The following is a 16460-nucleotide window of genomic DNA, read 5'->3' as shown; positions in this document are numbered from 1 at the left end:
GATGTGCCAGAGAAACATCGATCGGTTGCCTCTCACACACAACCTGACCAGGGACCGAACCTGGAACCCAGGCCTGTGCCCTGATGGGAATCAAACCCATGACCTTTGGGTTTACGGGATGACACCCAACCAACTGAGCCACACCAGCCAGGGCCTGTCATTTACACTCAAATAAGATTCTGTCCTGGAGATGACAGTGATAAACAGTTACCAGACCAGTGAGCCATGGGCCTGGCTGTAGTTTGCCAACTGATGGCTTGGACGAAAACTAGTTCCAAGCAGCCACACGCCCATCTTGTCTCTGGACCCATGCGACTACAGAGGACAGACAGCGCTGCACACCCACGTCCCCTGGGTTTGACCTGTTCATATTTTAAGAAGGCCAGTGGATCCTAATATCACCAAAGCAATTGGAATCGCAGCATCTGTTAATTAGGACGTGACCACGCGGTTCCCCAGTGACCACAATTAACTTTTAGTGCTAAAAGTATCCACATACCTACAGACCCGGTTCCGTCAATGATGGCAGTCACGGTGGCAAGGGCATGAGAGTTTCCCTTCAGACTTTTGTGAGTCCCCTGGAGAAGCAAAGTCAAGTGTGAAGCCCATCCCAGCAGCATCAGAGGGGAGAGAAACCCACACCTTCCACAAATAACTGCTGAGTAGTTCAGAACGAGGGGTGTCTTCCATTAGAAAATAAAGTCTACTCCCACTCAAACTTACCGTGGAAAAGTAAGCAAAGTTTCAGGGATTTTTAATAGTCAAAAATGATCAGAAATACTTGTTTGAGCATATTCTAGTTTAAAGGCCTCTTTGAATTCCCTCCAAAGAAACAAATACTTAGCACAGCACTTGTCTCCCCCAGGCAGCACGCCAGCCATTGAGGAAGATAAAACAATGTATGACATGGGTCCCCTGTCCCTAAGCCATGACAGCATTAATGCCCACTCCACATTTCTGCTAGGGGCCCTCCGGGACACATGTTAGATGGCGCTGCAGTACCTAAAAACCTAATGAAGACAAATGCCAGGGAATGTGGGGAAGAGGGCAGGACCCACGGGAGCCATGCAGGGCACACAAGTCCTAGGTAACACGCTGGCAGGAGCTCTGGTTTGCAAAAAGCCACACGTATAAGGTTGTGGGGGAGGTGGGGGTGGACAAACTGAGGACAATAAAAGGAAAGAAGTCAGGAAACATAATGCCTAGAAGTCTAAAACTACAAAAATAAAGCTCGTAAAAACAAATGTGCACACGTGTATAAAATAAAGCCTACACGCACAGGGATAAGCACCCATGATCCGCATTTTCTGGAGTCTGGAAAGGAAGTGAGAGTCCCTTCTCTGCCCTCTGATCTCAAGGGGCAGACCGCTGCTCTGGGTCTGGTGGTAACCTTTCTGGAATTTTCTGTGCTCACGCAGCCAGGCGCATGGACATGCTTCATAGAGGCCGTCAGAGGAGCACTCTCTCAGCACAGCGGTGCTGCAGGTCAGAGACCTGGTGCCCAGCTCCTGGCACTTCGACTCTGCTTCCCCCTGCTGTCTGGGCACAGGGCCTCCGGGGCCGAGAACAGCGCGCGAGAGCTGCCGGCTGCTCACAGGGGGCTGAGTGTCAGGCAGAAGCACGGCTGTGGCCCTGAGGCAGATGTGAGGACTCCCATGGTTTCTAAACAGGAGTGTGAGCTGGGGGCAGGGGCTTCTGGGTCCGATTCGAGAAGGACTTCAGAGTCATGCAAAGGAGAAGAGCCAGCTGGAGCTGGCAGTCTGTTCTAGGGACTCAGGAGACCAGATGGCCGAGAAGCCTCACCATCCTGCCCACGAGCATACACTTTTGGGGACCTTTTAACGCTAGGATGGTCCTAGATTCACAGAGTTGCTGGCTGCCCTGAACCCACTTACACTGTGATGCTACATTTGTTATCATTAACCATCCAATATTGATGTATTATTAACTAAAATCTATACTTTATTCTGATACAATTGGTTTTCTATCTAATGTCCAATTTAACCTCTTTCTGTCCCAGGATCCCATCCAGGAAACCACCGGACACTTAGTCATCATGTCCCCTTAGACTCCTCGAGGCTGTGACAGTTTCCCAGACTTCCCTGGTCACTGATGCCCTCCAGGGGATGGGGTGTGGTCAGGCACTTCGCACTCCACACCAAGTGTACTGTACGAACAGGACTGTCACTGTGAGCGCTGACCTTGGCCAGCTGGCAGAGGTCGGGTCTGCCTGGATTCTTGGAGCCACATCGCTCCTCCCCTCCCCCACTGCCCTCTGTGGAAGGAGGTGGCACACACAGCCCACCCCGAGGAGCACCTCCTGGAGGCGGCGTGTCTGCATGGGTTTCTCTCTGTGGGAGCTGCCTCTTCTCTCCACTTCTCTGTGAAAACTACCTTTAAAGGGGGTGTTGCATTTTCGTGCCGCACGCCCTTCAGGTGTCCACACGACAACTATGTGACGTGTTTGTCCTTCGTGTCAGGGAGGTGAGAACGGCCTGCCTTCTCTGGGGTTGACCTGGGGTCTCTACGATTGGGAGTCACCTGTCCCCTTGTCAGCAGCCCCTTCCTCCAGGAGGAAGGGTCGGTCTGAGTCCCTGTGGATCCCAAGGCCAAGGGTGGCTCCTGCCACCGTGGCGTGGACATTGACCGTCCTGCACAGTCACTTCCTTTACTGCGGCAGTGTCCTCTTGGGAACAGGTCCTCCCAGGGTTGGGGCCCTGTTTGGTCACCTGCAGTCCCCACACCAGCAGAGGCTCAGGCGCAGAGCAGGCACCCAGAGTGGGCTGGATGCCGGGGAGGAGCCGACCTCCCTCTGCCGCGGCCCCAGGCCAGGCTCCGGGGGGCACGCCACAAGCTCCCAGGGCCGGAGGGGGCAGCACAGAGGGCGGAGCCAGACCACCGGCCTCAGATGAGTCCCTTCATCTCTACTCCGCCTCCTCGTTTATAGAGCGGGGCTGCCATCTCTCCTCATTCGGTTAGAAAATTCTTAAAAGGATAGATACTGGTCATCTTCAAAAAAGGTGCTGCTATGAACACACCATCGTGCTAACAGAGACCATTGTTGTCATGGATGGAAGAGGCGAGCACCCAGCCAGCCTCGGCCCCGCCCCCGGCTCTGCACTGAGACGCGAGGCCACTCACCAGGTCGGCGGAGACGGCAGTGGTGATCAGTGCGTACGGCCCGCTGACCAGGGCTCCGCTGAGCAGCAGCATGGCTGTGGGAACCAGAAACTGGGATGGGGGCTATTCAGCGAGCCTGCACCCCAGGAGAGCCTCCACCACCTCAGCAACCCCCTAGGGGGCACCCTGGTGTCACGAACGGGTCCTGGCCCCTGCGGGATGCTGGGGAGGTGGCCCACACACCCCGCGGGGTAACTACCAGGGCAATCATCACGAGCGCCTCCCTTTACACTTGCCCTGAGACATCCTTCCTCAGCCCAGTCCCAGTCCAGAACCCCCTCCCACAACTCAGCGGACGCAGCTGCTGACACACAGGGAGGGCACACGCGAGACCCAGGGCAGCACAGGCTCCCTGTCGCCTGTGTGGGTCACCCCCAGCCATGACCTTATCTGCCGCAGAAAGGGCTTCCTCTCTGCAATGCCGAGGGAACCGCCCTGTGCAGCGGGCTGCCGAGGCAGGATGGCAGTGCCTAGTCCTGAAGGCACAGCCGCTGTCCTGACTGTCCTCTCGTTCAGTCCTCTGTGCAGAAGCTCGGGGACTCAGGGTAGCAGAAAACTCCGTGCACCCCCATGAGCCCCCCCCCCGCCCGCCCCCCACCAGCCCCCGCCAGCAACCTGCCTTCCAGGTAACTTCCAGTGGGAGCACACACGGCCTCATGTCTTCCAGCCCCCACTGTTGGCTTGTTAGGACGGAAACAATATTTCTAAGTGTCAGAGCTGTACGTTAAAAATAGTCCTTCAGTGTCATGGAACTGCCCGCTGCACGGCGGCTGTCAGCAGCCAGCTGGGGGGGACGGGCTGGGAGAGCGACCCACCTGCTCTGGCCTGCTCTCCCCTGCCAGGGTGCAGCCTGCTGCCTCCCAGGTGACATCTGGCTTCTGCGAGTAGCTCCTTGCCCCTTGTCACTCAGGGCCTATCACCGCCCCGGGCCAGGTGGCCCGCACCTTCCTGCCCTCGCTCTCAGCCCTGCAGATGGCCAGGCCTTGTGCCTGGGAGCAGGAGTCCCCACGGGCCGCTCCCAATGGCCCCACCCAAAGAGGGCCGTGGGGACTACTTTAGCCACACTCTGTGCCCTGTCCCACCAGCTAAATGCTCCTTTGTTCATTTTTCATTTCAGTTCACCAAGCCGTCTGGTCAAAAAGTGAGTGAAAGAAAAGAAAGGCCTGTGGACTCACCCACGGTGGCTTCCAGACCCATTCTGCTGATGGTGGAGAACACGTAGAGCTGTGAACGGGTGAAAACAGGGTGACAGTGGTTTGCCACGAGTGGCTGAAAGGCTGCCCGGGAACCACCAGGCAGGCGGAGCTCAGGCAGCCAGCCTGCTAGGGGACAGACCCGACCCAGAGGCGGGCCTGCTCCCTGGGTAGCAGGCTGAGGCTGGGCGTTCATGAAGGGCCCAGCACAGAAGCCACTTGCCTTGTCCCAGACACACAGGTCCTGAGGGTGCTTGCTGAGCCGGGGGACCCTGCGGTGCCTCCCTCTCTGAGCTCCTGGGGCAGAAGGACTGGGATGGGGCAGTTTTCCCTGAGTTTAACCATCTCCCCCACAGGCCATCTGTCCCTACAGCTGCATCTGGGGAAGCAGGTGTCCGAGGCAAGGGGGTCACACACAGTCAGTTCTTTAGTGAACCTTCAGTGTCTGCATTGGCCAGTGTCCACCACCCCAAGATGACTGAGAACTAGACTTGTTCTGGGGACAATCACAGCCCAGTGGAGTGGGAGATGGCCCAATAATTACAATGCACGTTGATGAGTAATACTATTATACGTAATATTGTTGTAAAAGCAGTAATGACACAATGTTTCATTTAAGTCTCACATGGACCATGTGAGGCACTGCTACATCGTCCTCCTCCTGCAGGAAAGGACCTGAGCCACAGAGAGGGAAAGACACCTGCCCAAGGTCGTGCACTAGTGAACACTTAAAAGCAGTACGAACTTAGAGGAGAATACGGGGCGGGGTCAGCGCTCCTGAGGTGGGGAGGGCACCGGGGCTCCTGAAGGATCAGTCTAGGGGCAGGCAGAGGGGGAGGGCCCTGCTGTGCAGTGGGGTGGGGGAGGCTGGGCCGTGATGGGCCTGAGGAAGCTGGGGCTCTGCTGTCCCACGGGGTTTGCAGAGGGAGGTTCTGGGGTGATGGGCAGACCCAGAAAACAAGAGCCATGCATGGGGTGAGCCTGGGCCAGACCGGGAGTGTTTGCTGGTGGGGGGGACAGAGAGGCGCTGTCCAGAGGCAGAGGCGGTGGGGACAGACTCACCGTTGGGGCTGCAAGCAGCAGCATCAGCCCGCAGGTGGAAGCCCTCTTCTCCAGCCGATCTGAGACGACACCTGCCAGGATCCCACCTGCAAAGCAGAGGGGCGGGTCCTGAGGTGCTGGCCTCCCTGGGCAAGGTCCCACGGAGGGAAGCAGAATATAGTTGCGGCAGCAAGAAGGCAGTGATGTCTCCTCCCGAGTCCCCTTTCACGTTAGCAGGAAGCCGCCTCAGCAATGCCTGACCTCTGAACAGGCCTATGTGCTTGTGATCAGACATGAGTTCCTGGAGGGTACTTCCCAGGGAGCCAACGAGCGAGTCTTGGGGTCTGGTTTTAGGTTGGCCCCAAAGCCCCTCCACCTGTTAGGGTACTAACAACACCAGTCTGTCACCTACTGGGTGCACCTGTCTGAGCACTAGTTCATGTTCAGAGTCAGGGCACAGGATACAGGAGGGGACACGTCCCCCGTGTTTCACACGACCCAGGTGAAACATCGCATTTTCCTCAGTCGTAGGTCAACTCTTAAGAGATCCTGGGCTGCAGGTGTCCACACGCCATTGTTTTACGGCAGTAGAGCAGGCGGTGGCAGACTCACCGAAGATCCCGCCCACGTCAAACAGAGTGGACAGCTCCCCGGCCTTCTGGGCATCCAGGTGATCTGTTCAAATGACAGGAGTGTCACTGTGAGGAAGTTCCCCACGTAACATCCTTTCGTTTCATAAGCATGGTTTAAACCAAGGAGCAAGTCGTTAACTCAGATTAAAAGAAAGCAGTCCAGCATGTGGGTGGGTACACAGAAGAGATGAAAACTAAATACTCTTGACCTAAACAGTGAGGATTGGTCCTACGGAGTCTAATTAGTAACCCCCTCTGGTTCCGTGGAGCCAGAGTTACATGCCACGCAGGACAGAAGCGGGGAAGGGCCCCCAGAACTCCTTACTGCCTTCCCTCCCCGCCCTCCCACAGGTCGTGTCCCTGCTAACATTCTGGTCCCCTTACTGTCTCTCAACTTCCGTCCCTGTGGGACTCAGCCCTCCTGCCTTGGGCTCCTGTCCACCTCTGCTAGCCCCTGACACTGCTGGGGACATTCCACATGTCACCTCTTGGTCAGGTTCACCAGAGACCGCATCTCAGGGAACACCCAGAGGCTCCGGCCCTCCTTGACCATCCCTCATCCGGGACCCCCCCACCTGGACCCCCCCATCCTGAACACCCCTGTCCCCTTTCAGCTGATGTTGCCACCCCTGGACTCGAGGATCTTTTCTCTTAAGAACTTCCGGGCCCTCCTCTTGTCTTTCCTCCTGTGGTCACAAACACACTGTACAGGACACACACTGCAACTGAGCTGTTGTGCTCTGTCACCGCCTATAGCTTCAGCCCTCCTGGGCTGTGGAAACCAGGCAAACTGTCCGCTCTTCCCTCCAGTTGCAGGTCGTCCTCAGGAAACAGTTTCCAGGTCAGATGATTAAGCTTTTGTTACCTCAGCTCCCCAGGGCCTCTGCTCCTGCTCACCAGCCACTATGACCTGAAGTCTGATGGAGCCTAGATTTAAATGCAGGCTGCCCCAGAACAGGAAGAGCCCCAAGGAACTGGCAGCCACAGCGGGGATGTAACATGTCGCCCCTTGAACCCCATCAAGGTTATTACTATGGCAACACTTCCCTTTCTGTCTATACATTTCCATGATCGTGTGGTCGGACTCAAAAGTGTGTCTCTCATCATCATACCTCACGCATGTCTCCAAGTCTGTGGAGCCAGCAGATAAAGGGAGTTCAGGTCACAGCCGCTGCATAGCACCAGGTACTCACCAACGTTTGTGATGTAGAGAGGGAGCCAGAAGAGGAAGGTGTAGCTGACCAGCTTGGCGAAGAGCAGGCACAGGGAGAACTCGACTACACCCTGAGAGAGAGAGAGGGACCGCTGAGCCCAGAGGTGTGCTCACCGTTCATTTAAATATGCAGTAGAATCACAGATTCCCTGACATCCATAAAATACCCACAGCTCTGGTCTGCTATTAGCACCTCCGGGTGGGCGGGCGGAGGGCACGTGGGGCTGGACCGTGCCACCTAGGACGCAGGGTCATGGGACAGCTGCCCGGCAGGCTCCTTCAGGCCACAGCTACCCTGTCAGCTAGAAACCCATGCCTTTACATCCGCTTGGTTGGTGAAGACGCGCACGGATGGGATGCTCACCCGTATCGCTCTGAAACCTTAGCTGCTGGCACCCAGGAAAGAGGGAGAGCCACCTTGTTACTGAGTATTTAATGGCTGTTCCTTTCTCCCCTGAAACCCAAAACACCGCAAATTATATGGTGACCAGCAACATGCAGAACCAACAATTCTGCCTGTTTTGTAGGAGACACAGGTCAGCAAACTGGGTCCTGGGGAAATACCCAATGCAGATCTCAAGGAGGAGTTGGGTGGCCACTGTGAAAAGACCGTTTGAGGTCCACATCGGGTCCGCTTTTAGAAAGAGCTGGCACCTGATTGGCAACAATTCCAGATGCCACCTGGGAAATGTGAGGGAGCCGTCGGACCGCGTGGAGGTACTGAATCGCTCCTGCTTCCCACGCTGCCTGTACACAGCACACGGGATGAAGAACACGACACTCAGTCTATGTAAGTGATGCTGAAATGACCCAAGTTCATGGATGTGCGTGTGTTTACTGCGTGCTCACCATATGCCTGGCGCCGTGCTCAGAGCTGTAATGAAGTGATCTCACGCAGTCCTCAGAATAACACCACGTGCGATGCCAGCCAGCGCGCCCACACGACAGATGAGGACGTGGAGGCTCTGCGTGGCTGACATGCTTGCCTGGGATGTCAAGCGCGTGGGCGGCAGGGCTGGGGCAAGCCCGGCCAGGGCAGCTCTGAGCCTGCTCTCCCCATGACCCCACTTGTATTTCTGTAACTAGTGTGCACCCCGCTTTCAACAAAAGTATTAGAGGCAGCTCCACAATAAGGTACAACAGAAAGGTTACTAGTTGTTACTAACAACACAATTTAAAAAATATCTTTCTGTTTAAAATGAGTCTCTCTGGCAGGCCGGCCCACAGAGCTCCTTTTGAGTGACGTGGGCAGTCAGGCTGGGCTCCAGCGTTCTCCGCTGAAGCGGCCCCTGGTTCTGGGCAGCCCCAGCCCCATCGGCTCTCCAGCAGCCCTAAATCTCTTCATTCTGTGATGATGGGACTCTAAGCTCTGGGTGTGCTGTTCACCTTCTGGCCCCACGCAAGTGCGAAGGGGCCTCTGGGTCGGGGCCCCCTGCCCCCTCTCATGGAGTGTGGGCACCTCGGGCATTTCTGAGAGCAGACACAAGGCCTGGCTGCTGTAGTCCATGTGGACAGGGTTTGCGCTCTCCCTCCCACAGCTTCTGCCCCTGATCTCTGTCCTCGCTGCCTCTGTTCACCGTGTTAGAAGAAAATAGCTTCTACCTGTCCTTTGACAGCCCCCTAGATTCTCTGCTGCGGGGGCCCATGAATTTAACACAAGAAGACTAAAGCAACCAGAACTCTCACCATGGCACACTGCCTCCCAGCTCTGTTTTGAGTAGCCTTCCTGAATCTCCTCCACATTCTGGTCATGCACAGGTGCCCACCTGCAGTCACTGCGCATGCCTATCTGCCCAGAGGCAGGACCAGTCACCTCCCCACACACCAGCACCCCTGATTTCTGAACAGAGAACAAGCCCAGATTCTGCAGACCATCAGCTTTCCATCTCCAGGAGCAGCCACTTCTCCTTCCCCTTGGTCTCCGCGCACTCCCTGCCCCTCCTCCCTCCCTGTTAGGAGACGTGGGTCCCAGGACCAGGTCTGCGCCCCTAAAGGCACTGTAATGGTTGGAGAGAGGCGAGTGGGTTCACCCTGTGGAGCAGAACGCAGTGCCGGTGCCTCCTGGGGGCTCACACTCAGGTCTTGGGGGACCAGAAGGGAGGGATGGAGCCATCGGGTGGTGATAGGGCCAGAGCTTCAGATTTTTCAGGTGAAGATGAGAGGCCTATTTGTCTATGAAATTTGATTTTTTAAATGGAGACAACTATTTCAAAGCCTTTTTAACCACAGTGTGAGGCAAACAGAACACGGCAGCCTCGTTCGGTGCTGAGGCTCCCTGTTGGACTTGGGTCTCGGCTGTGGATATTTGAGCTCTCTGCCTTATATAATCATGGATTGCTCTTTCCAAGCTTCGCTATCCACAGGCCAGGTCCTTTTCACAGTGTGCACAGATGCCCCTTTTTGAAACTCTTCCCAGGCACAGGTACTCACGGGGATTTTCAAGGCCCCTGTGAAGCTGATGGCGGCCACGCTGCTCCCGCCATCGGCCGCCGGGAGAAGGACCACGTGGTTCTGATGGACAGCACGCTTCCCCTCGGACAGCAGCAGGCACTGCGTCTCGGCGTCCTGGAGACGAGTCCCATTGAAAAGGCAGAGGGAGAGAAGGTTACCAGTCAGTTCGTCGGTGGAAGTGAGGCCAGGGTTCCTGATGGCTAAGTGCCCTGCTGAAAGTCGCCAGGCGATCTGGGAGAAAGTTCTCCCCGCGATCGTGACTTTATAATCATTAGCTTTCACACGTTTTTAGGAAATACTAACTGAACATGCAAAACCCTGTGACCCAGCAATTCTAGGAATCGATCTGTGAAAAACAATTTGAACGATGAAAGACTACTTATACAATAAAATGAATGTCACACCAGTTTTGTGGTAGAGTCCATCTGTATCAATAATGTATCTTGCATTTGTAAAAAAATTGTAGATTTTAATGACATGGAAAAATGTTTATGACACGTTAAATAATAAAACATCAATCAAAACTGCATTTTCACCATCTCAAGGAATATATACATATATATTTAATATATACGTATATTTGACTACATACATATGTAACTAGGTAACTATAGAATGTACTTATAGAAAGAAACTAAATTCTTAACAGGCAATGGTTACCAAGTGATAAAATTATAATTTTTATGAAAATGTCAATAAAATTTTCTTATGAGCCTACATTTTTCAAGGAGCTCACAATGGATTTACATTAGCAGAAACAACATTATTTTAAAATTCATAAACCAATTCTGATATTTTTTAAATTCTGACTTTGGACAGTCCTAAAGGATAAATTTGCACTATGAAAGCAAAACAGTGTTCCCTAGTGCGGGGTGGGGTCCCCAGTTAGACCAAGATGTTCTAAATCTGTTCCTCACGAGTGAACTAAGAAGTTCAAGGACTAAAAAATGTTCCTCTGTATTTCAGACTTTCCACAAAATCAAACAGCTTGTATTCTATTTATCTCAATACAGCCTATGACAGTTGGATTCAAAATGCAGTTAATAAAAAAAAGAAAGAAGATGATGATACACTGCCATATCCATCACTCGATATTTAGAATTCTCTCCCAGTGCAAGACAGAAACCTGGCGCACTGGGTGGCAGGTGGCGGCGGCCAGCACGTGCTCAGCCCCAGCATCTCACACCCAGGCAGCGGGATCCCGTCCCGGGAAGTCGGAAGCCGGCTCCCTGATGGGGGCCCTGAGGGCTGGCCTCTGGAGAAACATGTCTACATGTACCGTGTGTCCTGAAACCGCAGCACAAAGAGGACAGACCCTCAGTGTGAAAGCGCATGGTCTTGCTAATGCCAGCCCCTTGCAAGCATATGAAGACCAAGAACTGCCATCTGAGTTTGGGAATGAACTGTTGTCTTGTGAATTATGCTGGCTGGCCACTTTAGGAGATACATCAATGGTTCTCAACCCTGGCTGAGCACTGGCACCTGCCGGGCTTTGAGCAGCCCAGGTGTGCAGGCTGCACCTGCACCAAGGACAGTGGTCCCGGAGGCAGGCCCTGGGCACGCTCAGATGTGGTCCAGGCTGAGAACTGCAGAACTCGCAGATGTTTAAAAACACCAAGGAGACCAGCCAAGGGGCAGAATGCAGCCAGATCAAGAAGAAAAAAAGGAAGTGGAAAGATTTGGCTTAGTCAGAAGAAGAGCCCCTGACTCAGAGAGTAGTGCCGGCTGGTCGGGCCCAGGAACCTTACCTGGTGACACTCCTGGCTCACCGCCCTGGGCCCCTCCCTGTTCTGTAAGTGCTTTAGGGACTGCCGGGCTGACTCAAAGCCTGAGAGCCAGCCTTCTGCCCTGTACACAGTGAGGGGCCGCTCAAGGGGACCTCAGGGGGAGGGTCTTGTCCTTGTAGAGAACAGGCCTGCGCCCACTCCTGCTCCTCTCTATGCGCAGCCGGGAGGCTCCAGCCACCAAATCCCAGTCCTTTGTGGTGTGTGGAGGAGACGGGAAAGTGCAAGTTTTCTAAAACGGACCAGGGGAGTCTGGCTGCCTCCTCCTTGCAAAGCTAACAGAGAGCCACCCAGTGGACAGACACAGGACGCTGTGCCCAGGCACCCCCAGGGCTCCGACGGGACCTGTGGGGCCCTCATGGGGCTGGGGCTTCCTCGGCCCGGCGCCCACTCCCAGGCTTACACTCTGAGAGAGTAAGAGGGCTCTGTGCTGTCAAAACTACAGCGTGCGATGATGACTGCTCCGGTCTAGACACGAGGGTCCGTGCCTCACATGGGTGCCATCTGCAGCCACACTGTGAGGAAGCTACCCGTCCCCAGAGGGGATTCATGGGTCCCCACTATACCAAAGGAGGAGTCATCCTGGCATGGAAACACCTACTCAGTGCTCATTACGTGTTTGCTGAAAGATCCTCCAAGAAGCCAGGGTGAAGAAGACCATGAGTACAAGGATGACCAGTTTCTACCATCCCCAAGATGATCATCACAAACCCCACGAGGCCTGGAAGAGGGTCCATCACGTGGCTGAGCGATGCCAGAGCCTCCTCCTCCTAATTCCTATTTCCTCCTGACCCACCCCTTTTCTCTACTATCTCCTCGTTAGGTCGTTAGGGATCGCACCTGGCACACACAGCCAGCAGCACTGCCGTCCTAAAGGTGGTCCTGGCTGGGGGCACTGAGGGACACTCAACTCTGACTGAGCCCCATGGATCTGACGGGGCCACTCTGGGAAACGGGACACCGGGGCATCCTGCTAACCCTGTGGGACACCCCACCTGCCGGCCCAAGAGCCCCTGCAGTTTGTGAGCTTCTCCTGCTACATGAGGGCAAGGACCAGAGCCTGGTTAGTGCTCAGAGGCCCCTGGACAAGGGGACACCAATTAACCAGGGCCCACAATTCCCAGTCGTGTCCCCACTGGGGTTAGTCTGGGTGTGGCTGGGCCTGAAACAAGACCCGCTGGGGCCTCTGTGTAATGTCTCCTTGGTGACATGCTAGGAAACAGACTTCCGTAGAAGGAACAGAAAAGGAAAGAGTGACGTTACACTCAGGAGACGTGGCCAGCTGTACTGGTCAGTCACTGCACCAGAACACGGGGCCTGAGATCCTGCATCAAAACAAAAGGTAACTCTTCAGTAACAGTCGGAGAGGAATTAAGCCACTTGGACATCGATGAAGACCTGATGCTATGGACCAAATATCTGTTCCTCCAGAATTCCTATGTTGGACCCAATCTCTAATGTAATGGCTTTTGGAGCTGAGCCCTGTGCATGGGATTAGTGTCCTTATAATAAGAGACACCAGAGAGCTGGCTTCACTCCCCGCTCTCTCTGGCTGTCTCGAGCCTGGGAGAGGGCCCTCATCAGACACCGGGGTTGCTGGCACCTTGACCTTAGACTTCCCAGACTCCAGAAATAAGTGTTTGAAATGTGAGAAACAAATGTTTGTTGTTTAAGCCACCCAGTCTGCAGTATATTAACTATGGCAGCCCAAACTAAGACACCTGATTTCTTTAACATACACTCAAAAGTGAGCAGAGATTTTTCAGCATTTCAGTTGAACTAATCACTACCAACACTCTTCTAAAAATCTAAGAAACAAGATGCATGAGACATTATTCTTCTGCCTTCCATTATTTCAACTCCTACAAATTAATTTCCTTAGGCAATAAAAAAAAGTTAGAAGCTGTTTAATACATGTACCCTTTAAGCTATTTGATTTAACAAGAAGAGCTTAGACTTCTGACACTTAACCAGATCTAACAAGCCCTGGGCCTCGGTGTGCCCAGTGAAGCCGAGGTGACACGCGGAACCTCCAGGAAGTGCCCTGGGAGGGCAGGGGCGAGACCCAGGCCGTGGTGGGGGACCGCTGGGCTGCAGCGTGGCCTCCGCATCTCTGTGCCTCAGTTTTGTCTTCTGTAAAATGGGAGTGAAAGGGCGGAGGGCGGGAAGGTGGCTTTTTGCGTTATCTCTTGGGCCACCTCATAGTCCCAGCCCGCCCTGAGCTCCCCGCTCGGCGCAGGTGTGTGCAGGGTCACCCCTCATGGCCTTCTCTGCTCCTCCCAGGGCCACCTGCTGAGGGGCGGCTCCCAGGCCAGACCCGGACGAGCGCCCACCCACCCCTCCCTCGGCCGGCTCTGTCTTCCTGGCATTTAGCTGCTGCAGAAAGCACGTTTCGTCTGTTCCCCACCGCTGCCCCCCAGAACGGGAGCTCTGTGGTTGGTGCTCACGCGCTGACCGGCCTGGGCCAGCGCCCGCAACATGCAACGCTGCCAACACTTGAACCAATGGATGATTCACATTTGATTTAAAAATTTAAAGTGAGCTTAGCCTACTATCCAAAGAACTCTAAGCAGGGCGAGTTCTAGTTTTCCTGAAGACGCACGAGACCCTGGATGCCCGTGACAGAGGTCCCCAAGGCAGCAGCTCTGCCGCCCTGCTCAGCAGCGCCGCGTGCGACTCACCAGAGGCTCCTTCTCCTCGGCGACGGCCGGCTTCTGCAGTCTGAACCTGGGCAGGCCGTTCGCGTAGCTCTTTGAGTGCTGGAAGGAAAAATGCAATCAGAGCAATTACGGTGTCAACAGCCAGAAGTTACACCTCGTGTCACGGCAGCAGGGATGCTCACTGCCTCCACAAAAAAGCTGCCAAGGGGAACAGGACAAATGACTAAAATAAAACCAAGGCTAACCCATTTAACCTCAAGATTCCAGAGCCTCGGATAATAGGTGAATGCTAGACCCTCAGATCATAGTATGTGAAAATAAACTTCTTCCTTGAGGGATAATCCAAGACCTTAGCAGTCACTCCTCCTTCTGCCTGTGTGCACCACTGTCAATCCCTGGCAACCATTGGCTGACTTCCTGACCACGGTTTTTCCTACTGCGGACATTGCACTTTAACCTTTGGGACTGGCTTCTTTCACGCAGCATTGTGCTTGCCAGTTTCACCATGCGGTAGCACCTACTCAGGGACTTCATTCCTACTTACTGCTGAAAAATATTCCACTGTGTGGATATACCATATTTTATTTAGCTGTCCATCAATGGGTAGCTACCATTGCCACTTTTTGGCTATCAGGAATCATGCTATGATGAACACTCATGTGTCAGTTTTTATGTGAACAGGTTTTCTTTTCTCTTGGATGTACACCTAGGAATGGAACTGCTGGGTCATACGGTTGGTAACTAAACTTTTGAGGACCTGCCAGACTTTTCCAAAGTGGCTGCACATTTTACATCCTCACCAGCAGTGGGTGAGGGTTTCAGTTTATTATGTCTTTTATTCTAGCCATCCTAGCAGATACGAAGTGGTATCTCATTATGGTTTTGATTATAGTTCCCTGATGGTTAATGATATTAAAGAGCTTTTCATTGTTTATTGGTCATTTGTATATCTTTTTGGAGAAATATCTATTCAGGTCCTTTGCCCATTTTTTAACTGGATATTTTTTATTTTTTATTACTGAGTTGTATGAGTTCTCCATATAGTCTAGATACAAGTCCCTTATCAGATATATGATTTAGAAATATTTTCTCCTGCCATGGCTGATGTGGCTCAGTGGATTGGGTGCTGGCCTGCGAACCAAAGGGTCACTGGTTCAATTCCCAGTCAAGGCACATGCCCGGGCTTGGGGCCTGATCCCCACTTCAAGGTGTGAGAGAGGCAACCACACATATTGCTGTTTTTCTCCCTCCCTTCCCCTTTCTCTAAAAATAAATAAATAATACCTTTAAAAAAAAGAAATATTTTCTCCCATTTGTGGGTTGTCTTCACACTTTCTTGATATCCTCTGAAGCATGAAAGTTTTAAATTCAGAAAAAGTCCGATTTATTCTTTCTTTCATCCCTTGTCCTTTTTTGTAGTGTATCTAAGAAGGCTTTGCCTCATCCAAGATCACTAAAATACACCCCTCTATTTCCTTCTAAGGGTCTTATAGTTTTAGCTTTCACATTTAGGTCTTTGACCGTTTTAATTGTTGTGTCCAGTGTGAAGAAGGGGTTTAAACACAGCCTTTGCACTCAGACACCCAGCTGTCCCAGCACCAGTCCCAGAGGTGGCCGAAACCCCAGGCTGTTTCACAGCACAACTTAAATTGATCTATAGAAGCTTGGCCTTTGACATTCATGATCGTGGCAGAAAAATGGCTTTTAAAACATTTAAAAAAATATCAATATAGTTAAAAAGAATCACATGGTGTTAATCTTCCTGAAGGCAGTGATTTTCAAAATCGATTTTGTTTCCTTATCTTTGTAAGGTACCAGAATCCTTCTTTTCCTATTAATTGTACTCAAATGCCCACAGTGGGAACAAACAGGCCTGGGCAGAGCCCTTGGGTGTCCTCCTGCTCAGTGGCGGCTGCTGCTCCGGCCACCGGGCATTGGCAGCAGGCAGGATGGGGCCCTGCCTTCAGGGGGGACAGGCAGCAAGGGGCAAACTACGTTTTGTGCTGAGAAAACTGGGGAGCCGCCGGGGGCTGTAAACAAGGCAGCAACGTGCTCTGACTTTTGTTTCAGGAAAGTCTTTCCAGGTGCAGAGTGAAGAACAGGTTTTACGTGAGCAAAAGTGGGCCCTTTGAGGGGGCTGCTGAGTGGCTCAGAGGAGATGGTGGCACCTTGGACGGGGCCGTGGAGGTGATGAGAGGGTTTCCATTACCCCCACCCCACCCCCGCACACACAATTAATGGACCTGGCGGTGGACAGGCTGCGGGGCAGACGGAAGGAAGACCTGGGGTGAGTCCTCCGGATTTGG

General features: G+C 53.3%; 1 protein-coding gene across 1 annotated transcript in view; it reads right to left on the bottom strand.

Annotated features, from left to right (window-relative positions):
- The window catches only part of SLC37A1 (solute carrier family 37 member 1), a 52053-nt gene that overhangs the window by 8028 nt on the left and 27565 nt on the right, over positions 1-16460 (bottom strand). The window contains exons 11-18 of the mRNA XM_090271938.1: positions 14176-14253; positions 9690-9824; positions 7240-7330; positions 6027-6089; positions 5436-5521; positions 4356-4404; positions 3142-3215; positions 500-578 (exon numbers count right to left, since the gene is read on the bottom strand). Coding sequence (XP_090128064.1) covers positions 500-578; positions 3142-3215; positions 4356-4404; positions 5436-5521; positions 6027-6089; positions 7240-7330; positions 9690-9824; positions 14176-14253 — 655 coding nt within the window. The remainder of the gene's footprint in view (positions 1-499; positions 579-3141; positions 3216-4355; positions 4405-5435; positions 5522-6026; positions 6090-7239; positions 7331-9689; positions 9825-14175; positions 14254-16460) is intronic.

Source organism: Furipterus horrens, unplaced genomic scaffold (assembly GCF_987537825.1).
Source record: "Furipterus horrens unplaced genomic scaffold, mFurHor1.1.pri manual_scaffold_1, whole genome shotgun sequence".
Taxonomy (NCBI): domain Eukaryota; kingdom Metazoa; phylum Chordata; class Mammalia; order Chiroptera; family Furipteridae; genus Furipterus; species Furipterus horrens.
This window is presented reverse-complemented; position numbering and strand designations above follow the sequence as displayed.